The sequence below is a fragment of the Equus przewalskii genome, chromosome 2 (genome assembly GCF_037783145.1).
Source record: "Equus przewalskii isolate Varuska chromosome 2, EquPr2, whole genome shotgun sequence".
NCBI lineage: Eukaryota > Metazoa > Chordata > Mammalia > Perissodactyla > Equidae > Equus > Equus przewalskii.
This window is the reverse complement of record NC_091832.1, coordinates 6575948-6601232: the sequence shown is the minus strand read 5'-3', so window position 1 is coordinate 6601232 and position 25285 is coordinate 6575948. Positions and strand designations below refer to the sequence as shown.

Genomic DNA, 25285 nt, shown 5'->3' with positions numbered 1-25285 from the left:
CTCCGGCCTCCCCCTCCCTCTCTGGGACGCTTGCCTCCCTTTCTCTCAGCACTTGAGCACTGCTCTGTGAGATTTCAGTGAGAACACTAACGAGAACACAAACCACTAGTCAGTTATGAAACTTCTTTCCCATTAGACCATCCAACCCAAGCCCGGCATGGAGGGAAACTACTGGAAATAGTTACTAACGAAGATTCAAATGCCTGCTGGCCAGAAGACACAGGAATGATACTCCTGCTGTGACCAGAGTCTGAAAACCCATTTTCAAACTTTGCCTCAAAGGTTGCACAAAAGTGAGAAACTCAGTCACGCAGGGTCTTATCAACCCATTCCTTCCCACAGCAGCCCAGGAATGAAATGGCCTTGGACCCTTCTGGACAGTAAATTATTTTTCTTTGCATTTTAGTAAAATATAACATTTTGACACTACTGATGCTCACTCCATTGTTCCCAGCCCACCTCAGTATGTGATCCAAAGGGAGGCACTGCGGGTCCCAGGAACGAACTGGTCCAGAGAAAATAACCTAGCGGACCTGCCACCGAAAATCAAGTTAACCTAATGCTTCAAAATTACAAAACCCATTATCAGATTGAAAAGATACGATTCTTAAAAAATGGTTAAACACCACTACTAGGCCAAAGAATGCCTGTAGCTGGTAAAGGATAGTGAGGTAATAATTGTTTCTTCTGCTACATTCCAAACTGCCTTTCATGAGACCATATTACTGTTATAACCAAAACACTCATATCCTGCATTTTTAAAAAATTAAAATGTTTAGTTTTAAAAAATTGTGGTAAAACAACATAAAATTTACCATCTTAACCATTTTTAAGTGGACAGTTCAGTAATATTAAGTATATTCACATTTTTGTACAAGTAATCTACGGAAGTTTTTCTTCTTATAAAATTGAAACTCTATATCCATTAAACAACTCCCCACTTCCCCTCCCCCAGCTCATGGCAACCGCCATTCTACTTTCTGTCGGAGTATTAAATACCTCATCTAAGTGGAATTGTACAGTGTTTGTCTTCTTGTGACCGGCTTATTTCACTTAGCACAACGTCTTCAAGGTTCATCCATGTTATGTCAGAATTTCCTTCTTTTAAGGCTGAATAACATTCCATCATATGTAGCTACCACATTTGGTTTCTCCATTCACCTGTCTATAGACATTTGGGTTGCTTCCACCTTTTGGCCATTGTGAATGCTGTGAACATGGGTGTACAAATATTTCTTGGAGACCCTATCAATTCTTTTGGATATGTACCCAGAAGTAGAATTGCTGGATCATATGGTAATTCTGTTTATTAAATGTTTAATTCTTTTGAGGAACTGCCATATTGTTTTCCACAGTGGCCGCACCATTTCTACATTCCCACCAACAATGTATAAGACTTTGAATTTCTCCACATCCTCACCAACACTTCTTTGTTTTTGACAATACCCATCTTGACAGGTATGAGGTAGTTATCTCATTATGGTTTTGATTTGCATTTCTCTGATGATTAGTGGTGTTGGAGCATCTTTTCATATGCTTGTTGGCCTACAGAGTTTAAACACAACAGAAGCTATTGTACATTTTTGAAATAAATTCTTTTTTTTTTTGAGGAAAATTAGCCCTGAACCAACTACTGCCAATCCTCTTTTTGCTGAGGACTGGCCCTGAGCTAACATCCATGCCCATCTTCCTCTACTTTATATGTGGGACGCCTGCCACAGCATGGCTTTTGCCAAGTCGTTCCATGTCCACACCTGGGATCCAAACCGGCAAACCCCGGGACGCCAAGAAGCGGAACGTGCGAACTTAACCGCTGCACCACCAGGCCGGCCCCAAATAAATTCACTTTCAAAGCTTCTTCTCTGCACTTGGGGAAGTCCCTCTCCTGTATCAACTATCAACTGTGCTTACAGACCTTCATCCACACAGCAAGCATTCCTTCTAGGACAGCTGCAAAACTGAAGCCCCAAAATAGCAGGTGGTGACAGAAATAACGGTCCTGTTTTCAGCAGGAAAATGACAAGCTCGCCCCCTGGTGACAAGTTAGGGAGAAAATTGAAAAAGCAACTGTTCTTAAAAGTCACAACCACTATGAAGAACAGTCTCTCCACCCTACCCAGAAGCTGGAGAAAACACTAATAACACAAAGTACTAATCAATCAAAATAGTTTATTCACAGGGACAGTTAAGGAAGTTCCGTTCTGAGGGACAAAATGTGTCACAAAGCCCTTGCTTACAAATTCCCAGCTGAAGCCACCTTGGGAATAATCTGCTCCCTCAGCATGAGGAGCAGCACCAGGTGAGCGGAGGGGGATGCTGACTTTCACCTGTGACCATCTCCACTAAAGGAAGGCTGTTTCCTCTTTAGTAACTTGGAAGCGTAAGGACCTTTAACTTGCATGTAGCACATCCATCTCTGCATTTATTGAAATACCTGACGCTAAAGGCAAAAGGGGAGCCCACAGCAAAGATTACATATGTTAGAGGGGACAGTTGTAACTGGAGCCCACACCAGTGATTACATATGGCGTGGGCTCCACTTAGAGGGTGGCAGTGCTAACTATTTAAGTGTTCTCAGCTCCTGAAGCCCTCTAACATGTAAGTCAAGTTACCTTCTGATTTTCAAACCCTCCCAACTACTAATAACGTCTGATTCCTTCAGGCCCTGTGGCTGCAAATTTTCCCAACCTCCTGCTCTTCGCCTCTCCTCCCCACCCCACCCCAATCTCTGAGACTCTCTAGTTTGCGGTTTTTCACAAGGCTACAAGAGTATGAGAACTAAGAGCCCATAAACGTGGGTGTCTTCACAGAACACACCAGATAAAGGAAAACAGACTGAAATAAGCATTTCAGGCTACGTCCCAGTAGGTGACACTCTGGGGCAACGGGTCTGTGTAACCAGAGCTACTGACACCAGGTCTCAAGTCTTCCTGCTCCAGCAGGTTGACCTCCAAGAGCTGCTTCAGAAATAAGAGGTGCCAGCCCCAAGCTGCTTGTTGAGAAGAGGGTGGGCCTCACTACCCAAACGTTAAAGGCTCAACGTGTTTCTGCCGTTCTTTGTGCAGCTGCCGGGCCCGGTTTTTTAGCACCTCAGCCTTGGCTTCGTCCTTATCGACGCCATCCCCCAGCTTGTACATGCGGCTGGCATTGGCACAGGCCCAGACATGGCCCAGGTCACAGGCTTTCATTGAGTATTTACATGCCAGGCCCATGTCCTTGGGAAAGCCGGGGCCACCCTGCAGGAACATGGCACTGAGGTTGAAGCAGCTGGAGGCATAGCTGCCATCACAGGCCCTTGTGTAGTAGTCTCTGGCCTTCCCCAAATCGGGCTGGCCATCTTCATTGACCTGTCCATCATGTGCCAGGAGACCAACGTTGTGACATGCCTCCACAGATTTCTTCCCAGGCTTCTCACACGCCATCAGAAAGCAGCTGGAGGCAGCTCTCAGGTCCTGAGTCAGTCCACCTGGGAAGAAGGAAAGGGAAGAAAAAAGTAAACCCATGCCAGGGAGCACCTGAATGTCTCAGGCCAAAGTTAGGGAACGATTCTCGAATAAAGTTCACATACTTTGAGCTAAGGCAGCATGAAAGGAAGGTGGCCTGGCATAATGCACAGACCTTCCAGCTTTTTTAGCCATGGAATCTTTTGTTCAAATGACATCTTACAAGGAAGCCCAAACACGTAAAAGAGATGAAAAGTGGGAATGACAATAACAGCGACCTCATGGGGTTACATGAGAACCTGGCATCTTACAAGCACTTTGCCAAATGTTCATTAATTTACATACGTACAAACGCCTATTATTTACCAACAACTGTGCTAGGTTCTGGGGAACAGACAATGCCCCTGCCCTTTCAGATCTTATGGCCTAAATAAACAATCACACAAATAAACATATGATTGTAAGTGTGACAAGTGCACAGAGGAAAAGTACAGGGTGCTACGAAAATGTACCAGGGCTCTGACCTAGACTAGGTGGTGAGGTCAAGGCAGCTTCCCCAAAGAAGCGACATTTGAGCAGTGACATAATGGAAAAGAAAAAGAAAATATGGGGTGAGGGTTGTTCGAGGCAGCAGGAATAAGACATAAAGAGAAAAGGAGGGGCCGGCCCCGTGGCCGAGTGGTTAAGTTCACGCGCTCTGCTTCGGCGGCCCAGGGTTTCACTGGTTCGAATCCTGGGTGTGGACATGGCACCGCTCATCAGGCCATGCTGAGGCTGCATCCCACATGCCACAACTAGAAGGACCCACAACTAAAAATACACAACTATGTACTGGGGGGCTTTGGGGAGAAAAAGGAAAAATAAAAATCTTTTGAAAAAAAAAAAAAAAGAGAGAGAGAAAAGGAGCCCATGTGGCTGGAACTCAGAAATCACTGGGGAAAGGAGGCTGGAGAGGCAGGCAGGGGCCCGATGACGCAGGGTCCACTGCATTTCGTTAAGGACCCTGTACTCAGTCCCAGGAGCGATGGGACACTGCTGATGGGCCACTTCAAGCAGAGGTGGTGACAGGGCCCACTTTTATCTTTAGGTTTTGTTTTTTTTTCCAGAAAATTTCTAATCCCCATGTACCATCACCCATTCTTAAAAACATAAACATTCTAACCATCTTTTAACATTATTTTTTAAAGAAATCACTCCAAATCCACCACCTAGAAATAACCATCATCATTTCGAGAACCCCAATCCAGTCATGTCTGTAGCACGTGTTCAGATTAAATGCTGGTGGGCTGAACGGACAGCTAGATAGAAGTACTCTGAAAAATGGGATTACATATGGTATTCGTAAATAACAATTTTAACTTAGATTTTACTTGAATCTATCAGAAGAAAACCAAACTGAAGTGAAATTGAAGAACCTGCTGAACTTCAAATGACTATTTCTTCAACAGAGAAATTTCCTAAATGGGCCCCTGGAGTTATAGAGATTATTTAAAATATTAAAAGGTTAGAATCATTGTTTTTATTTTCTTTATTTTCTTTAACGGAATTTTAGACAGTACTGACTCACAACTAGAAAAGGTGAGGATACTGGCATCTCACACTTCCTCTCATCTCTCCTCCCCCACCTTCTACTTTTTTTTTTAAACTGGTTTTTTTTAAAGATTTTTTTATTTTATTCCTTTTTCTCCCCAAAGCCCCCCGGTACATAGTTGCAGATTCTTCGTTGTGGGTCCTTCTAGTTGTGGCATGTGGGACGCTGCCTCAGCGGGGGTTGATGAGCAGTGCCACGTCCACACCCAGGATTCAAACCAACGAAACACTAGGCCGCCTGCAGCGGAGCGCGCGAACTTAACCACTCGGCCACAGGGCCAGCCCTTCCCCACCTTGTACTTTTGGTTGGTTATGTCACTTCAACTTAGGGAGACAGCACAGCATAGTAGTTAATGTAGTCTGGGCTCTGCAGCCAGAAAACCTCGGCTCCAGTCCTGGCTCCATGACTTGCCGGCTGTGTGACCTTGGGCAAACCACTTAACCTCCTCAAGCCTACAAGATTCTCCTCATCTGTAAAATAAGGACAATAGCATCTACTCCGTATGTTGGAAGCTTAAATGTGTTCTTACAAGGAGCCTGGCACATAATAAGTGCTCAATAAATGTTACAGTGTTTCCATGCCCTAAAGCTTTATATTATTTACATTCTATCCGGTAACCCTAATTAATTAGCCCAATATTCATTCTAAATGGATTCTGCTCATCACCAGTCTTTTCATAACAGCTTCTCCGTTCCTGAATTATTTCTTTTGATTAACTTTATTGGTTTTCACATAGATTTTTCTAGAAAAGTTCATAGACTCTATATCCTCTGAGTTCTTTTGAGAATATATTCCTGCCACCTTTATATTTAAACAGTATATAGTTAGCTCTTGCTTTCAATCCAGCCTGACAATCTACGCCTGTTACCGGAGTGTTTCCTTACATTTAACGCAATCCTTGATAGAGGTGGGTTGAAGTCTACAATCTTATTTGTTTCCCATCTGTCCCAAATGTTTTTTGCTCCTTTTTTTCTTGTGTTCTTTTGAATCATATATTTCTAATAGTTCACTTCATTCTCATCACTGGCTTTTTAGTTATACTTCTTTTTTCAGTGGTTTATCTAGTGATTACAATACATATCCTTTTCATAATCTACCATAAATTAGTATTATACCACATAAAATGTAAGAACCTTACAACAGTATATTTTCATTCATTTACCACATGTCCATCCTTAGGACTATTGTTGTCATGTTTCATTTCTATATATATTACTTTTTTGTTTTACTTCTATATATATTATAAGCCTCACAATATATTGCTATTATTTTTGCTGTATAGTCTTTTAAAGACATTAAGAAATAAGGAAGTCTTGGGGCTGGCCCTGTGGCCCAGTGGTTAAGTTCGGCATGCTCTGCTTCAGCGGCCCAGGTTCAGTTCCCAGGCACAGACCTACACCACTCATGGCGGCCATGCTGTGGCAGGCGTCCCACATACAAAATAGAGGAAGACTGGCACAGATGTTAGCTCAGGGCCAATCCTTCTCAGCAGAAGTCTTATATTTATACACGTACTCTAGTTTGCTTTATTCTTTTGTATGGATCCTAGTTTCCATCTGTTACCATCTTCCTTCAACCCAAACACCTTTAAGATTTCTTATAACATAAGTCTGCTAAGGACTCATTCTTTCAGCCTTTGTTTACCTGAAAATGAATTTATTTCATCTTCATTTTTAAAGATATTTTTGCTTAAAGGAGCATACAAGGTTGACAGTTTTTTTCCCCGCATTTAATATGTTCTTTTTCTTCTGGCTTACATTGCTTCTGATGAGAAGTCACTGTTCTCACCATTGTTCCCCTCAATGTCTTTCTTTCTCTGACTGCTTTTAAGATTTTCTCTCTTTGGTTTTCAGCAAATTGGTAATAATGTGTCTAGGTGTAATTTCCCATGGTTATCCTGCTTGGGTTCCTTGAGCTTCACGGATCTGTGGACTGATATTTTTCATCAAATTGGGAAATTTTTTCTGCTGTTATTTCTTCATTTTTTTCTGCCTCAATCTCTTCTCTTTCTGGGACTCCAGTACATGTGTTAAATTGATGGATACTGAACCCCACAGCTGAGGCTCTATTCCATTCTTTTTGTTTTTTCTCTCAGTGCCTCAGTTTAGATAATATCTATAATCCTGTCTTCAAGTTCACTGATCTTTCAATTCACTGATTAATTTCTTCTGAAGTGTCTAATTTGCTGTTAAGCCTGTCCAGTGAACTTTTCATTTCAAATATTATGTTTTTCAACTGTAGGGTTTCATTTGGTTCTTTTTAAAAGTTTCAATTTCTCTAACGAGATTTCCCATCATTCATTATGTCCATCTTTTATCTAAACCCTTAAAAATACTTATTACACCTGTTTGAAGATATTTGACTGTTAATTCCAGCATCTCTGTCATATCTGGGTCTGTTTCTAGTGACTGCTTTTTTTCTGTTTAGTAATTTCTTATTTTTATGCTGGGCATTGTAGATGATACTTTGTTTAGTCCGGATTTTGTTGTATTCCTTTAAAGATTGTTGAGTTTTATTCCGGCCGGTAGCTAACTTACTGGCGAATCAGCCTGATCCTTTTGAGGCTTGTGTTTAAGTTTTGTTGGAGTAGATCTAGAATAGTCTTCCTACTAAGACATGGTCTTTCTGGAGTCTCAGATGAACATCTGTGTTGTCCAATGAGGTCTCTCCACTCTGGCTGGTTGGAATTCAAACCACTCCCAGCACTGTGATACCTCTGAAATCTCTTTTCAGTACATAGCTCCCCACTAACTTTTTACTGCAAGGTCTCTCAGAGTCCCCCTCTATGCATGTGCAGCTTATCATTGGGCCAAAGACTGAAAAGCACCCCATGTGGATTTCTTGATCTCCTTCTCTGTGTAGCTCCTTTTTCTCTAGTATCCTGTCCTGCAAATTCCAGCTGCCTCGGTGGCCAGAAACTCTGACTTCTGCCTGGTCAGTTCAGCAAGACTACCACATCACGCTCTACTTGGTTTCTACCTCTGTGCAAAATCTGGAAAGTACTTCTAGGCAGAAAACCAAAATAATCCTGGATGGGACACACCTTACGTATCTCCCTTGCTTAGGGATCACAGTACTGCACAGCCTGTTGTCCAATGTCTGAAAACAGTTGCTTCACATATTTTATCTAATCCATGGTTTATATTCTTAAAATTTCATTTTAGTTGCCTTATGGAAAGAAGACTGGAGACTTGCATTATCTCCTACCTCTAATCCAAGCAGGAGAGGAGGGTGGCTTGGATTAAGAATGGTAGCAGGACAGGGAGAGACAGGACAGATTTGAGACATATTTTGAAGATACAATGGCCATGAGCTACTAGGTGGAGAAACCACTTGCTAAAGTGGAAGACAACAGGGGCACAATAAATTGGGAGAAGAAAACAATTAAGAGTCCCATATTTGATCTAAGTTTGAGATGGCTGTGAGAACTCCAAGCAAATTCTCCAGTGAGCAGTCAGCCAAATGCAGTCTGGAGCTCACAAGAGCAGTCTTGACTAGAGATAAGTATTTGTTTGCGATTATCACCATTAACTTATCTGAGCCTTCATTTCCTTTTCTAAAGTAATCCTACTTTTTAGAAGAGGAAATTGAAGACTTAAATAGAGAGGAAAAAAATCATCCATTGTTGTCACACTTGGAGACCATCACTATTTAATTCTTGGTGTATTTCCTCCTAGAATGTTTTCCATGTAGTTTCGTTTTGCTTTTATACATCATAATTATGAGCCTTCTTCACTAGAAACCCTTCTTAAATCTCTTTTTTTTTAAGGTTGGCACCTGAGCTAACATCTGTTGCTGATCTTCTTTTTTTCTTCTTCTTCTCCCCAAAGCCCCCCAGTACCTAGTTGTACATTCTAGTTGTAGCTCCTTCTAGTTCTGCTATGTGGGACGCTGCCTCAGCATGGCTTGATGAGTGGTGCCATGTCCGCGCCCAGGATCCGAACCAGCAAAACCCTGGGTTGCCAAAGCAGAGTGTGCGAACTTAACCACTGGGCCATGGGGCCAGCACCTTAAATCTGTTTTATTGGCTGTGTAATATTTTATCAAAGAGATGTGTGTCAGGGTTACATTCTATTTCCTTTCAAAGAACATTTAGATTGGTTCACAAAAATACTTTAAGCTGATTCCATAGATGAACAGGTCGCCAAAACATCCCTTGGGTCACTCTAAGTGTGCAAGCCATAGTAACTTCTGCAGCAACCAATACAAACCAGACCTGTTCACACTGGTGTTTTACAGTTTAACAAAGCAGTCACATCCGATTCATCTGATGCTCAGAAAAATCCTATGAACAAGGTATGAGCAGACGTTATTACTCTAATTTTGTCAGTGGGGAATTTGTAGCTCAGGGAAGGAAAATGCCTTGCCTAATAACACACCGTCAATTAGTGCTCAGGACTAAAAGTGGATTCTTTGGCCTCCCACTTTTTCCCCTGTCCCAAGCTATCCCTGGTAAAAGGAGAGTTATTAACCAGTCTGTGTCAAGAAAGGGCACTGGGTGTGTTTTCAGGAACAAAGGGCAAAATCAAAAAGACTGGAAAATCCTTTGCCTCAGAATTAGGCAGGGAGAGCCAAAAGTACTGGCTTTTAGATATGGCAGGGCTCAAGTTCTGCTAAACAGTAATCCAAAACAGCCCGAGTAGCTAAGATCAGCTAACAGGATCCTCTGTGACCACTTTGGTCTAAACACCTGGAGAAATGTATTTAAGAATGTCAGTTTAACAGAGGATTAAGGACTGTTCTCCAAACATTCTGTGTTCTTTCACACCTGCTCACCCTCTTTCTGCCTGAGACATAACTCTATTCCACCTCCACCCAACAAAATCTAGGCTGTCCTTCAAGGACCAGTTTCAATGCCTCCTCCTCACGACAGCACCACCTGATGATGATACGCTCCCAGCACTGAATCCCCACAGTACTTTACACGTCTCTCTCTCTCTGAAGATGCTTATGAAGCTCTCCCACGTATAACAGGTATTAGTGTATTTCTTCCCTGCTACTGGTCCAGATCTAATTCATTACTTCACTGCAGACAGTAGAGGCTAAAGTGTGCTCAACAAAGGGGCACTTAAGCAAAAAAAAGTCTCAGTACACAATCATTAATCACATAACAAGAGAAGGGAAAATAATTTCAGAGCCTCTTTTGTTTTCCCTAATTCAATAAGGAACTTTCTCCTTGTGGAAATATAATAAAATATGGTATAAAGACAAAAGGAATCCAAAACTTTACCAAAACACAAATCCAGAGACTAAATAGCTAGGAACATGTTTGTTTTTTGCACACTGTATTATATAGTTGAGTTCACACCATATATAATTTTATATTTAGTTTTCTTCACTGAACATTATATCAAAAGCTCTTCCCCATATCAACAAAAACTCTTTAGAAACATTATTTTTTAATGAGCTAAATAAGATTCCATCCAATGGAAGTAATATTATTTATTTAACTAACCTGCTGTTGGCACACAGGTTTTTTAAAAAAATAAGATATGCAGTTATGTATTACTTATAAATTATAAATTAATGAAAATAAAATTTTGCCAGATAAATAATGCTCGGTGAGCATCTATGCACATAATCTTTATTTGCATTTCCAGTTACTTCCTAAGGAAAGGACAGTAGGAGAATTACTAGATCAAAGAAATGCCCCTCTGCTCCACCAAGGAACGATGATATTCCTGTTGATGCTAAACTTTCTTCAAAACAGAGACTACCACAGAACCCATGTGCATGTGAAAGCGGAAATCATCCACACGGCTCCAGAGATTTAAAGACATCTTCTTCATCAAACTTTCACTGAATCTCTCTCTAACCAGGCTTGGCTAGGCACCAGAAACAAGGGATGAATGAATTATACCATCTTTAGGAAGCTCAAGATCTAGTGAGCAAAAAGAACAGCTGCCTGTCAAAGGTCGTACTCCCTATTGTGGCAGTTTTACAATATGCCCATAAATTCTTTGATATTCCTTCCTTTAAGGGGTAGAATTTACATTCTCGTCCCTTAGTGTGGGCTAGACTTCCTGACTCACTTCTGATAAATGGAATGTGGCGGAAATGAAGAACGTGTGACATCCAAGGGTAGGTCATAAAAGACACTGTGGTGGGGCCGGCCCAGTGGCACAGCAGTTGGGTTCACGTGCCCCACTTCAGCCGGCCAGGGTTCACTGGTTTGGATCCCGGGTGTGGACATGGCACCGCTTAGCAAGCCATGCTGTGGCAGGCATCACACATATAAAGTAGAGAAAGACAGGCAAGGATCTTAGCTCAGGGCCAGTCTTCCTCAGCAAAAAGAGGAGGATTGGTGGCAGATGTTAGTTCAGGGCCAATCTTCCTGAAAAAGAAAATATTGTGGATTCCATCTTGCTCTTTTTTGGATCACTTACTCGAGAGGGGCTAGATGTCATGGCATGAGGATTCACAAGCAGCCCATGGAGAGATTCATGCCACAAGGAACTGAGGTTTGTTGATAACAGCTGGCAAGGAACAGACGCCTTCACCAAGAGCCTTGTGAGGAGCCATCTTAGAATTGGAAACTCCAGCTCCAGTCAAGCCTTCAAATGACTGTAGCCTTGGTTCCTTGGTTAATGTCCCTACTGCAACCATGAGAGACTGGAGGCACACAGCTAAGCCACTCCCGAATTCCTAACCTATATAAACTATGTGAAATAATGTTTGTTGGGATAACTTGTTACTTAGCAAAAGATAGCTTCAACACTACTCACTATTCTAGTGATAACTGCAACCAGGACATGAGAAGAAAAGATAAACAGAAGGGAATTAATTATTGGTCCCCTCCTCTGTGCCAGGCACATGGTGGTGCCTTTACCTACATTATCCTATTTAACCCTCACAATAACCCTATGAAGCAAGTACTATTTTTTCTCCATTTTACAGGTAATACAAGTGAGGTACAAAGTTAAAGTGGCTGGTTCAAGGTCTCACTACCTGCAAACAGGACTCTCTAAGGGCTGCCTAACTTGCTGTGCTCTTCCCCTCATCACTCTGCCAAACTCGTCTCCAAATTTTCCTACAAAGTGCCTCTGCAATGCCTGTGAGGACCCTTCTGCATAGAGGCCTCAGTATCAGGCCCAGGAACCTGATGCTAGCACTACCATCAATGACAGGGACCAAAGAAAGCAAGAGCCTCCTTACCTTTTCCAGTCACATAATAGGCTCCCAGTTTGTAGCAGCTATCGCTGTGTTTGTTCTCTTCACAGTTGAACTTCAACACCTTGGCAGCCTCATCAAAATTCTTCCGGATCCCTTCCAAATAGTCCACGAGCCGATAGCAACCTGTGAGGAAAGGGGAAGGCTATTCTCCACGTCCGGGGCTGCTGCTCGGCAGCGGGCAGGGTCCACGTGTGGTGGGCCAGAATGTCTTATTTAGGACCAGCCTCTCTCCTCCCGAGGTGTGGCAAGGTGACCTTCCCAAGGAATGCAGGTGGTGTTCAGTATTCTACAAATGGCGTCGTCTGCCCTTAGCCTGGGACTGAGCAATGTTCCAACTGGGGAGACCTCAGCCACTGCGCTGGGTCCACCACTCACCAGTCCTTCTGACAGCATCCTTCTGCTCCCCCTCAGCCAGGCCCAAAGACCCACTGACTTCCATGACTGAAACTCTGCTAGCCTCGGAAATTCTCAGGAAGTTTAGCAGTAACATACTGCAAACCAAAAGGGCCCAGGGGCTAGTCTCGGCAGAAGGCTACCTTACTCCCTGGCGAGGCTGGGAACAGGAACCCTGGAGATAGAGTAGAAACAGCAGCTACCAGAGTTGGAAATACCCTCTTTCCTTGGCAGTCTCTAGTCCCAGCAAGCCTCTCCTTAACATCTCTCCCCTCTGTCCCTTCTTCTTCAACCACCACGACACTCATCTCTCGTTCACTTTCATTCAACAAATATTCGAGCATCCATGTGCATCTATCAGACACTGTTCTAGATGCTGGGAATGCAGTCACTTGCCCTCCTAAAACTTACATTCTAGAGGAGGAAACACAATAAATAAGTAAATAGGTGAACAAGATGTATTCTTATAGTAATAAATGTTATGACTGAAATCAAACAGGATGATAAGATGGTTTGCCGTGCATGTTGGGGGAATGGTTAACACAGCTGGGTGTCAGGGAGGGCCTCCCTGAGGGCTGTGAGGGCTGAGCTGAGATGTGAATGACAGGAATGAACTACTATCTAAAGAGAATGAAATGAGAAGGGGGCAGAAAGTCCCAGGCACAGGAACAGTAAATAAAAAGACCCAAAAGAGGGAATAAGCTTGACACAAATAAGGTATACGTGGCTGGATCAAGGAGGAAAGGGGCAGGAAACAAGCAGAGGAAGGCGGGGACCAGATCACACGGCCTTGTGGAACATATGAAGGAGTTAGGATTTTATCCCAAGTCACTAGCAAACCACTGGAGTTTTACGAAGGGCAGTGACATGATTCCACGTGCATTTTTAAAAGGTTACTGTAGTAAATAGGTTTGTAGATGCCTGGATGAATACGGAGGAAGTTAAGCGCATGAAGGGACACAGTCCAGCACTGATAACAAACATGTTATTTTTGTTATTGAAAAATCTAATAAACAAACATGTAAGATAACAAAATTAAAATTAAAACATCAGTTTGCAAGTAAAGAACAGACTCCAAGGGAGTGAGGATGCAGAGTCAGGTTAGAAGGCTATTTCAGTAATCCATGTGAGCATGATGACGGCTTTGAAGGAAACTACTTTACCAGTAGCTACAGTAACCAGAGCCTCCTCTCAGACTCCCCTTGTAAAGCGCCACGGACAATCCTTCCATGCCTACCCTTCCCCACTCCATTGCTCAGTGTATTCCCCAGAGTACACTACCATGAACTCACTCCTCAAAACACAGGTGGCTCTCCACTGCCTACAGAATAAAGTCTAAATGCCTTACCGAGGCATTCAAGGCCTGATACATTGTGGCCCAGGCTCCCTCTTCAATCTTTTTTTTGACTACATTCTTACTTCAACCTCCAAAAGACAGCATTTTCCCCTCCCACCCTCTCCTCCACTTAACCAACACTTGCCTGTTCCTTCCAACCTCCCCCAGAAGTCTTCCCCAACCATCCTGCTCCTCAGTGACTCCAACTCCTGTGAATTCTCCGCGCACTCAGGACATGGGCCAGCCCTTAGAGAACAATCCTGGGTTCTTTTTAAACCATCATACCCACAAGCAACTCTGTGTCAGCTTCACGAAATAGCTATATCATGTTCTGGAAACTAGACTCAAGCTATTAGAAGGTAGGGCCGCTGCCACTTTTTTTTTCCGTCATAAAAATAAGGTACGACGAAGAAAATCACCCAATGGTACTGGCTGCTCGGGGTGGCCCCTTCGGGGCCCCACCATCCACTCACACACTCAAGTCAAGTCAACTCAACGTTCCCAGAACACACGGGGCACATTCATGCCTCAGGGCCTTTGCATTAGCTGTTACCTCTGCCTGGCACAGATCTCTCCGACCTTATTCAAGCCTTCTTTCAAAGGCCACTTTCTCAATAATTCCCCCTCACAGCTCAATTTAATAGTGCCCTACTCAACTCCCGAGACCCCAGTCAGCTCTTTTTCCCATTACATATATCACTTTCGACACACTACTTCATTTATTGGCTTATGTGTCTTGTCCAGCTGTCCCCACTGGAATGTAAGCTCCATGGAGACAGGGGATTTTATCTGTTCTCTGACGCATCCCCAGTCCCTCCACCCTGAAGGTCCAGGCACTTGCCCTCCTCCTCCCCAGCCCCGGCCTCCAGGCTCGGTCCGGCGGAGCGTTCTCTCTCTGCGAGCCCCGCAAGTCCTCGTGGAACCCATTCCGCCCCTCCGCGACGCACACAAGGTCGTCAGGGTCCCACAGAGCCTTCCAGACGCCCTCAGAGGTCGCCCGCGTGCCCCGTCCAGCCCCCGCCCCTCCCCCACGTGCCCCACGTGTGCCCCGGCCGTGCGGCGGCGCTCACCATCCGGGTCCTTCTCGCGGTAGCACTGGTAGTGGCACTCCACCTCCATGTTCTCCAGAAAGGACTTCACCTGCTCCTCGTCCTGGAAGTCCACCACACCAGCCATGGCCCCGGCTGCCAAGCCGCGGTCTCGCCGCCGCGCCGCCCGGGCCGCGCGCACGCCCCCGTGGTCACGTGAGCCGGCGGGGCGGGGCCGGGGGCGGGGCGTGCCGCCGAGGTCGGCGCTCGCGGGGGCCTTCGGGAAGGCCAGGGCAGCGGCCCGGCTTCCTCCGCGCTGTTAAGGTCTTTGGGCGTGGCGTCTCTTCTGCTCAGCACATTCCTAGAGCTGGTGGCGGTCTTTCTGCAGCGCTTCATCTGTGCCAACTTTGTGGCCTTAATGACTTTCTGCCTGCAGTCATTTATCCTTCCTCTATCCTTTGGTTCGTTAGTTCGGTAATCCCTAAGCGCCTACTGTGTGCCTCACCAAGTGCTTGGTTCTAGCAATACAACAGCTAGGAAGTATGGTCCGTGCCTTTAAAGAGCTTGCAGTTTAGTAGGAAGACGCTTGTTATTCATTCAGCAAGCGCTTGAGCACCCACTATGTGCCAGGTGTAGCTGAACAAACCAATATTCGTAAGTTTGTACAAGTGCAATGAGAAGTCTGGTTCATCTGCGTAGTATTCCTCCCAGAACTAGCCCTGCCCGCAACTCGAATGACCTAAGGAATGAATGGCTGTGGGAGATGATGAGTGGAACGCAGCAGCTGTAGACGGTGTAGTAATAATGCTGTTATAATAGCTAATGCTTAAACAGTGCTAAACTTTGTTTCAGGCTCTCAGAGCTTTATACAATTTTCATTTAATTCTCACGATGACACTGTGACACTATGGGGTAGGTATTATTATCCGCATTCTGCAGATGAGGAAACTGAGGTACAGAGAGGTTAAGTAACTTGTCCAAGATCACACAGGAAGTGCAATAAATATTAAATAAAATAATAAGGTATAAGAGGAACATGTCAAGGAGAGGGCAAGAGAGAGGAACGTCACCTGGTTTTGCTTTGTTCTGCTCAGAATCATCAGTTCCATAAAACCTAGACTGAAAACCCTCCAAAGAGTCAGTTCCTATCCATCTTGGAATCCCGTCCAGCCCTAGTCTAGAGACCTCAGAGGAGCTCAATCCATGGTTTGCCATCACCTATAGCAACGCTTCCCAACTGGCTCCACCATTAACTTGTCCCTAATGGCATTGGAGAGTGGCCTTCTTCCAACCACTTCCTTATTGGGGAGCAGCTTACTGCAACTGGGAAATGTCTTTGAAATCCCAGTTTTATTTTAAAAATTCATATAATTTTACATTCAATTCTATAATACATCGTTCATAGGATGAGATGAGATTGCCTTTTCCCAAAGGCTTGTAGTAAAATTGACATTTCAGGTGATATGCCACATTTAGCTGTGGTTTTTCATACCCCTGATCACCTTTGGAGACTCCCAGTACACATGCCCCAGATAGGGAACCCCTACCCTTTGATTTCAAGTCCATTTCTTTAACCTCGCCTTCAAGGCCCTGTACAATCTGATTCTAGCTTCATCTCCTGCCTCTCTTTCCTGACACCCCACCCAACCTTCTATTCTCTGAATAGGTCTGAAGTCTGTGTCACCATTTACTCCTGCTCTTGATGCCTGGACCACCATTCTCTGCCCAAATCAGACGTCTTCTCCTCTGTGAAGCCTTCCCAGGCGCAACAACCACACATTCCCAAAGTAGATTTAGATGCTCCCACTTCAGTGTTCCATATCACTTGGTTTATTCTGATATAATGTAGTAGGAAAGGACTGGCTTTGGAGAGCAGACAGATCTTAGTCAGAATCCATGTCCCATGTTTACTAAATTGTGACCTTGATCCAATCACATTTGTGAGGCAGGTTCCTCTCCTATAAATGCAGATCCCTTGCATGGCTGTCAGTAACACTAAAAGTTCATGTGTGCAATGTTCTTAGCATAGTGCCTGGCTCAGAGTCATTCCTGTTCCAGAAATGTTTCTTGTCATTCCCATAACGGCATGAAAGTCTGTGTCCCCCACCAGACTGTGAGCTCTGTGTCGCTTGTGCCAGTCACAGAGCCAAGAACAAAGGAGGGCTTGGTGATGGTGATGTGGGTAACTAAAGTCAGGGACCAGCCGCAAATAATACTTTTCCCTTATTCGTATTTGCTGAGTTGAACTACATTGAAGTGAGACCACCTGAGCAGTAGAGAGCGACAGAGAGAGCGACAGAAAGATGGAAGAGAGGCTGGGCCAAGTATGAAGTCACATATTTTTAAAGGAAATTTAAGGTCATCAAAAGAGCAGCCAGCTTCTTTTTTTAGTCCTGTCCTTGTCTCTGTAGGTTTATAACCCCCTATTCTTATAAATGTTTGCATTTACTTTTTAAATTTATTTGTTTTAATTATTCAAGTAATACATGAATATATGCTTATTGTAAATTAATCTCATACCCAATAACTCTTTTCAATAAGCATGATGCAGCTCGTAGACACTGTTCAGACTGTTGCAGAGAAATGGAAAGTCAGAGAAGTTAAGCGATTTACCCTAAAACATACAGTGAGAGGACTGGGAGAAACCAGGCCTCTTGGAATCCTAGACCTCACAGCAACCATCCTGGATCGGGAGTGGGGGTGGGGAGTGGGGGTGTGGTTGGGGTGACATGGGGGGAATTCAAGAGCATTGTAGCACTCACTTCCTAACTCCAGGCTTAGATTCAATTCATATTAATGGATCACTAATAATGAGTTTAGCACTTTAGATACATTATCTCATTTATTCTTCACAGCATTACTCTTCATTCAACAAACATTCCCTGGATGCTTAATAATGACTAGGGCGTAAGGGATGAAAAATTGAAAAATGAAAGTTTTCAACAAGAACATGCAACTCTTAAAGAGGAGAAGCACTGGTTAATAAACATTTGATGAGATTCTCCTAATGATCAAAGGAAGGCTAATTACAGTGTGATATTTTTTATCTTTTAAATTAACAAAGATTAGCATCCTATGTTTGTGAGGATGCTGAAAAACCAGGCTTCTCATATTGTTGGTGAGAACATAGATTGGTGCCTCCTCTTTAGAGGGCAATTTAGTAATATTTATTAACATTTTAAATGTGCTTATGTATTTGGGGGCGGTGAGAGAAAATATTTGCGAACCATCTATCCTACAATGGACTCGCATCCGGAACATGTAAAGAACTCCTACAACTCAACAATAAGAAGACAATGTTTAAAATTTCTTTAAAATATTTTTTAAACAAAATATTTGAGTAGACATTTCTCCAAAGAAGTCATATGGATAGGCGACAAGCACACAAAAGACGCTCAGCATGGGGAAATGCAACTAAAAATCCACCATGAGATACCACCACACAGCTACTAGAATTCTATAATCAAGACAATACCAAATGTTGATGAGGATGTAAAAAAACTGGAACCCTTGTATATGTTTCTGTTCGGAAAGCAAAATGCTATAGCCACGTTGTATTTTAGTTTGTTTGAGTTTTATTTTACTGTGCTAAGAAGGCTTGAGATCTACCCTCTTAAAAATTTTTAAGTGTACAATATGATGTGGATGAAGGCTGCCCCAGAGAGAGAAGCCCATGGCGTCCTGGCTTACATGCTGATCTACATGACGACCCGACTCATATCTAAAGTTATACGACCACACACGGTGCCGGCCACTGCTTATATTTTTGAGCCAGAAATTCAACTTCCAAGAATATGTCTTACAGAAATTCCTACACAAATAAATATTTGCTGTAGTTTTGGTTGTTGTTCCTGCTGCTGTTCTTATAACAGAAACAACAAATATCCAAGAAGAGGGGATTTGAATACAATGTAGACATTAAAAAGAATGAAAAAGGTCTACTCAGACCAACACTGAAAGATGTTCAAACTCATTAAGTGAAAAAAAAAACTTGTATAACTTAATTTTTGTTTTGAAAAAAACCTTTTGTATATTCATAGAAAAAAATTCCAAGGGGAAATACATTGAACTGTTAATAGTTAACTATGGGCTGGGAAGGAGGGAGGGGACAGTGCACAGGGGACTTTCCAGGGTTTGTATTATATCTTTATTGTTATAATAATCATACACCACTTTTGTAAGCAAACAAAATAAGAAAAGTAGTTTTTAAAGACATGATGTCTTCCCCTAGACACGTTCACTGTCTTATGGGTCATTTCTGGGTAGGTATTCATATCTCCATTTTATAAAGGAGGTTCAGAGAAGTAAAGTGATTTCTTCAAGGTCACACAGCCGGCCAAGCCTTCCTCAAAGGTTAAGTGAGCAGACAGGATCCTCCTGGTGCAGAGAGACGGGACCAATCATGTTTGCTATGAGGTCACTTTGAAGGCCTGGGATTGGTGCTCTTGTCTAAACTGAGCCGGACGGTGCACCTGCTTGGGATGATTTGGCTTTCTTGGAGTTGCCGTGGGGGGCATCAGTTCTCCGTCCTCTAAAGGTCGCACCGGCACCCTCAGCTTTGGGTGGGTTAGCCGTAGAGGCGCCCCGCCCTTCCTGCTGTGGCCAGTAATCCCCCATGCCCGTGCCGGCATAGCCTGCAGCCCTCCCTCCCTGCATCTCTCGCACCGAAGACAGGCAAAGGCCGTGACCGGCTTCCGCCCTGCTCAGACTGGCGCTTCAGCCCCGGTGACTGCACCTGGCATAGTCCCGGCATGACCTGCCTGGCCTCGAGCCAGCGCAAAGCAATTAGAAACAGGACTCAATGCAAACTCTACTTCCCTGTCTTTGCGGTTCCCGGGCTGTGCTGCCCGCTGGAAAGTGCTCTGCTTTATGGAGAAGAGGATTGAGGTCCAAAGAGAGTAAGGGGCTTGGCCCAGGCCACACAGCAAGTTAACAGCAGAGCATGGACTCTTCTTTCAGGGCAGCAAGCTGGATGGTAACATTTCCAACTTTATCTTCACCTCCTCCTGACAAACACATCCCCTCCCTCCTCCCTGCCTCCTGTTTCTTCTGTGTCCTTTGCCCATCTGAGGCAGCAAGTTTCATCAAGAATGATAAGGACTTTAGAACCACACTGACCTTGGAAACCCACACTTGCTGTGGGAACTTGGATGAGTTGTGTTACTTTTCTGGCCTTATTTTCCTCATCTGCCATGGGATATTAATCTCTACTTTTACTTTATGGGAATAAATGAGAAATTGGGAGGCAGTCTGCTATAGAGCAGTGGTTTTAAAACATAGTCCCTGGACCAGCAGCATCAGAATCACCTGGAAATTTGCTAGAAATGAATGTTCTCCTGCCCCACCGCAGATGTACTGAATCGGAAACTCTGTGGCCCAGCAAGCTGTGTTTTAACGAATTCTCCAGGTGATTCTGATGCATGCTAACGTTTGAGAACCACCAGTATACACAGGGTAAAACCATTGGGTTTAGCGTCAGACAGTCCTGGGTTCTTCTAAGAGTATCTTAATTCTGTCTTTTACCGCTCGGGAGGCCTCAAGCAAAGCGTTTTACCTACCTGCTGCTTAGATCACTTATTTGTGAAATGGGGTAATAGTTACATCTATGTAACAGGGTTGTTTATTAATTCACTCAACAAATTTTTTTTGAGTACCTATTATGTGATTCTCTGCTGGATTCTAAGGATACGTCAGTGAACAAAACAGACAAAAATCCCCGCCCTCATGGAGCGTACATTCGAAAGAGATTTTTGAGGATTAGTTGAGAAAATTATGATAATGATATATAAACCTTAGTACAGCACTGGCACATTCTATGCACTCAGCCAATGGCAGCTATTAATGATGGGGAAAGGGCTTGTAAGCAGTGAAATGCTCTATTAAACTAAACTGTGAACTCTCTGAGAATTGTCTGATTCATGCCTGTGTCATCAAAATCTAACATAGGGCCTGGTGCAGAGTCGGGCTTGGTAAATACTTGATGTATGTATGTACAAAAGTCAGAGATTAATATTGGTATCTTTTTTGTCTGATATCTCTCCTCTTTTATAATCCACCTTTGAGCTGACAGCTCGACAAGCCACGCTCTCCAATAAGCCTTTCTTTCCTACTACATTTGTATATTTCACTCTTTCCAGCTATTGAAAGATGTCTTTCTGCACATTCACATGTTGTGATGGGTCTGAAATGTCGTGGGTGTATGATAAATCTGTACTGAGTGAATGAATGGATGTCTGAAGCAACATAGAAACCTGCTGAAATAGCACTGGAATAGGCAAGAGGCTTCAATTCTGCTTCCTATTCTGCCGCTGCTATAGTGTGTGGCTTTGACTAAGTCCATTTTCTTTTCAGATCTCAGTCTCCTCATCTGTGAAATGGGACTCTCAGTCCCTACCCCACACGATGCTGGGAGAAGATAGACTAACTTTAATACCTAAGTTTGAAGGATGCTTCACACAAGCAGGAATATGTCGTCTCCTTATCTTACCTCTCTGGAACAATTGCTGAAGCAGTAAAGGAGATAACGTAGGTATATCTCTTTGTCAACCTTAAAACGCTGGAAAAATTAAGATACTATTTCTAATCAGATAACTTTCAACTGATAAATTTTATAGATTGGAAACAACTCTAAATGTTTGTCGCTGAAAGCGTGATCTGTAGCCTCGGCATCATTTGCGATCTCGGTAGAAATGCAGACTCTAGGGCCCCGCCCAGGCCTACTAAACTAGAACCTACAGTTTAATAGGATCCGCAGGTGACTTGGATGCACAATAAAGTTTGAGAAGCATTGCTCTAAATCAGACTCATAGGACACCTACGAGTGTCACCCCCGTATTGGAAACCAATGGCTCCACAGTGCTCACATCCTTAGCTCCGCATTCAAGGTCCTCTCATCAGGCTCCTGATTACCACTCCACCCGATACTTCCCCACCTGTACTAGACAAACCAATCACTCTGACCCATTCCTCTTCTCTGAACAACTCAGGCTGTTTTCTCTGTGTGGGCTTCTCTTCCCACTTCCTCCAGCCTCAACTCAGACTGTGACACCCTTGATGCCAGCTCAGACATCACATGCCTAGTCCTTGTTAGGACACCTTCCTAACTGGTTGACAGTGGGCTGTGGTTAGCCAGCTGAGATCTCCTCCGCCTCCTGAAGCACTGTGGTCATTACCTGTTTCTACATCACCTGTTTAACCAGACTGTGCGCTTCTTAATGATAGGAACCAGGTCTCAGGTCCCAATACATGGTCAGCACTTTGGAAGAGCTCCATTTATCCCATGAGACTAATGGTTTCTAATGTGTCCTCCAGGTCTGACTTTCTGCATTTTTAAACTGTGAACTCCCGGAGAGCAGAGACTTAACATTCTCTTCCTCCTGCATCTCAATCCTGAGGCTCCATGTGCCTGAGCACAGTCAGCACTTATTCACTACCCAGGCTGACGGGTTCAGCTGTTGCAACTGTAGCCATTCCCACAATGTGCCCCCGACCTGGTTCACTGCAGCATTCTCAGGGAAGTCCAAATGACAAAACGGGTTGCAACATCAAGGGCAGGGAAGGGATCAAGTGTCAGGGTAAATCACCTCAAGTTTCGGCTGAGACTTAATGCCCTCTAAAAAACTCACAAGATTTCAAGATTTCGGGGGTCATATCCCAAACATCCATTCCTGAGGCCTCCTGTCCCTACACAAGAACTGATACAAGTAGGTGCTCAGTACATATTGATGAGTGAATGAATGAATAAACGGGTAGATTAACCTGGACTTCTAAACGCAACTGAATGCTGACTGTCAGAAAAAAAGCAGTTGTGCAGGAAGAGAGTTGTAACCAAATGTCACATAGCATTAAAGATGAATTATAAGCTCCTTACCTTTGCCCCAAGCCCTGCTGTAATCCAGCCCAGCCTGCCTCTCCAGCTTTGTCTCTTCCACTTCGATGCATACTCTTTGTGCCGCATCCCAGACTATTCTAAAGCCTAAACATAGTTATCTGGTTTCATGATCCAGTGCCTTCTCACACCTGTTCCCTGTACCTAGCATACTCTTTCCTCTTCTCTTATTTAGGGAATTCTTCTTCCTCTTTCAAAGCCTCACTCAAGTAGTACCTCTTCTAGGAAGCCTGCTCTGACCCCTCAGCTGGGCTGGATGCCTCCTCTGTGCTGTGGTAGGTGCCATGCTTCTTCTTCTTCTTCTTCTTTTTTTTTTTTTTGAGAAAGATTAGCGCTCAGCTAACATCTGCTGCCAATCTTCCTCTTTTTGCTGAGGAAGACTGGCCCTGAGCTAACATCCATGCCCATCTTCCCCTACTTTATATGTGGGACGCCTACCACAGCATGGCTTGCTGAGTGGTGCCATGTCTGCACCCGGGATCTGAACTGGCAAACCTGGGACTGCCGAAGTGGAATGTGCAAACTTAACCGCTGCGCCACCAGGCCAGCCCCACATAGGAGTAGTGATCATATTCTTTTGCTGTTGTCTATCCTTTCCCCCCGCAAGACTTGAGCACCTTGAGGGCAGGGACTGAGTCTTATTCATTTTTGTGTCCTCAGTGTCCGGCATATAACATGACACAAAGGAGAATTATTTTCTGGGCACATGATCCAGTGGAAAGAATGTAGAGTAAAAGAGTTATCATGGGGCTGGCCCTGTGGTGTAGTGGTTAAGTCTGGCACGGGCCGCTTCAGCAGCCCAGCTTTGCAGGTTCGGATCCTGGGAGCAGACTTGCTTCTCTCATTGGCTATGCTGTGGCAGCAAGCCACATATGGAGTGGAGGAGGAATGGCACAGATGTGAGCTCAGGGCTAAGCTTCCTCAAGAAAAAAAAGAAAGAAAGAAAAAGAAAAACGAGGAAGATTGGCAGCAGATGTTAGCTCAGGGCTAATCTTCCTCAGCAGGAAAAAAAAAGTTATCCTTAGTCGGGGAATTTGCCACCCATAGAATTCCAGGTTTAAGAAGGGTTTTGCAAAGCCTCATGTAATATTTGTTGGAGAATAAATTATTTATATGCATATGGCCTCCTAGGAAAAGGCTAGGACAATGAATAGTAGAAGACAGGCCAGGATGCCTGGGGAAGTAGAATTTTACACACACACATACACTGTGCATGGCAGAGGCATGATTTGCAGGACATGGACAGATGTCCCTCTACAGAGGGTACCCTGGGGACAAAGCTACAATAGTCTGATTGGGGCGACTGTTCCAAACTAGCTGCCACTTCTTTTCTCCCACCCTGCCCTGACAGAGAATGGCAGAAGGGAAGGGTTAAAGGTGAGAAAATGTGCACATCAAGTATGAGGTCTGGGTCAGTTACCAGACCTGGGAGTCTGAAAAAGTCACTCCTCTCTCTAAACTTCAATTTCCTCATCTGTAAAATGGGGATAGTAATATCTAGCTTGTAGGATTGGCAGAAGGATTTTATATTAATAGTTAATACTCGTATCCTGCCAAGTCCTGTTCTAAAAGCTTTATATATAGTAACTCAATCCTCACTAGAACTCGAAGACGTAAATGTAATTTTCATACCAATTTTATAGATAAACAGAAACACAGAAATGTCACCTAACCTTTCCAAGATCACACAGCTAGTAAGTCTGGAGCTGGGAGTGAAACCCAGGCAGACACTCACAGTCTGTGCTCTGAACCAGCACTGTGCTCTCCGTGGCCTCTTCAATAAGATGATTGCGTGAGAGTGAAAGCCGTGCGTAACACATCCTGACAGTAAGAAAGGTATTCCAGTACCCGTAGCTGATGAGATAGCCCCAAATGGATTAATGTTAATCCATTATTGATATTACTCTTTTTAAAAATATCTTATCTTTCACCTGTTACATACTCCTGTGATTGGAGAAGGTTTCTGTCTGAGTAGTCTGGGCTATTTTAAGATGCCCTAAAGGTAAGCTGGCTTTGCCTTCTCCTGAGGAACTGGAACAAGCTCTTAGCACTTCAGCCAGTGGGCATTTGAGGGCCATGAGGATCCTATAAAATTAATTTCTCCAGTCAGGACGTGTTCTGGGCCCTGACGACAGAGATAAATCAAATCTAGTCAATGCTCTCAAGGAGCTCACAGCCTAGTTGGGCAGACAAGCAAAAGAGACGACCCCAATATAGTACTGCTGTGGAGGGAAGCTCATGAGGGACATCTAACTTAATTATGGAGGGATTGATCAGCAAAGGCCTTCCAGAGGAGGAGACACAGGAGTCTAGAATCAAAGAGCAAGTGGAAGACATATTTTAAGAAAGCAAGAAAGGGTTCCTTGGCAGAGAGAATGTTATGAGCAAATGCACGGGGCCTTGAAATAGCACTATATATTCCAAGAACTACGA

General features: G+C 43.9%; 1 protein-coding gene across 1 annotated transcript; it reads right to left on the bottom strand.

Annotated features, from left to right (window-relative positions):
- Window positions 1-2149: 2149 nt before the first annotated feature.
- Window positions 2150-15174, bottom strand: COA7 (cytochrome c oxidase assembly factor 7). The gene is made up of 3 exons (XM_008542676.2): window positions 15007-15174; window positions 12190-12330; window positions 2150-3466 (listed from the first exon to the last, which is right to left on the bottom strand). Exons 1-3 carry the CDS (start codon window positions 15110-15112, stop codon window positions 3018-3020), a joined length of 696 nt encoding a protein of 231 aa, XP_008540898.2. The 5' UTR covers window positions 15113-15174; the 3' UTR covers window positions 2150-3017.
- Window positions 15175-25285: the final 10111 nt, after the last annotated feature.

Excerpts from the sequence above, each read along its gene's own strand:
- COA7 (XM_008542676.2), bottom strand. The coding sequence starts at position 15,112 with ATGGCTGGTGTGGTGGACTTCCAGGACGAGGAGCAGGTGAAGTCCTTT. Across the intron at positions 12,331-15,006 it reads CCGCGAGAAGGACCCGGATG|GTTGCTATCGGCTCGTGGAC; the intron begins GTGAGCGCCGCC and ends CTTTCCTCACAG. Across the intron at positions 3,467-12,189 it reads CTATTATGTGACTGGAAAAG|GTGGACTGACTCAGGACCTG; the intron begins GTAAGGAGGCTC and ends CCTTCTTCCCAG.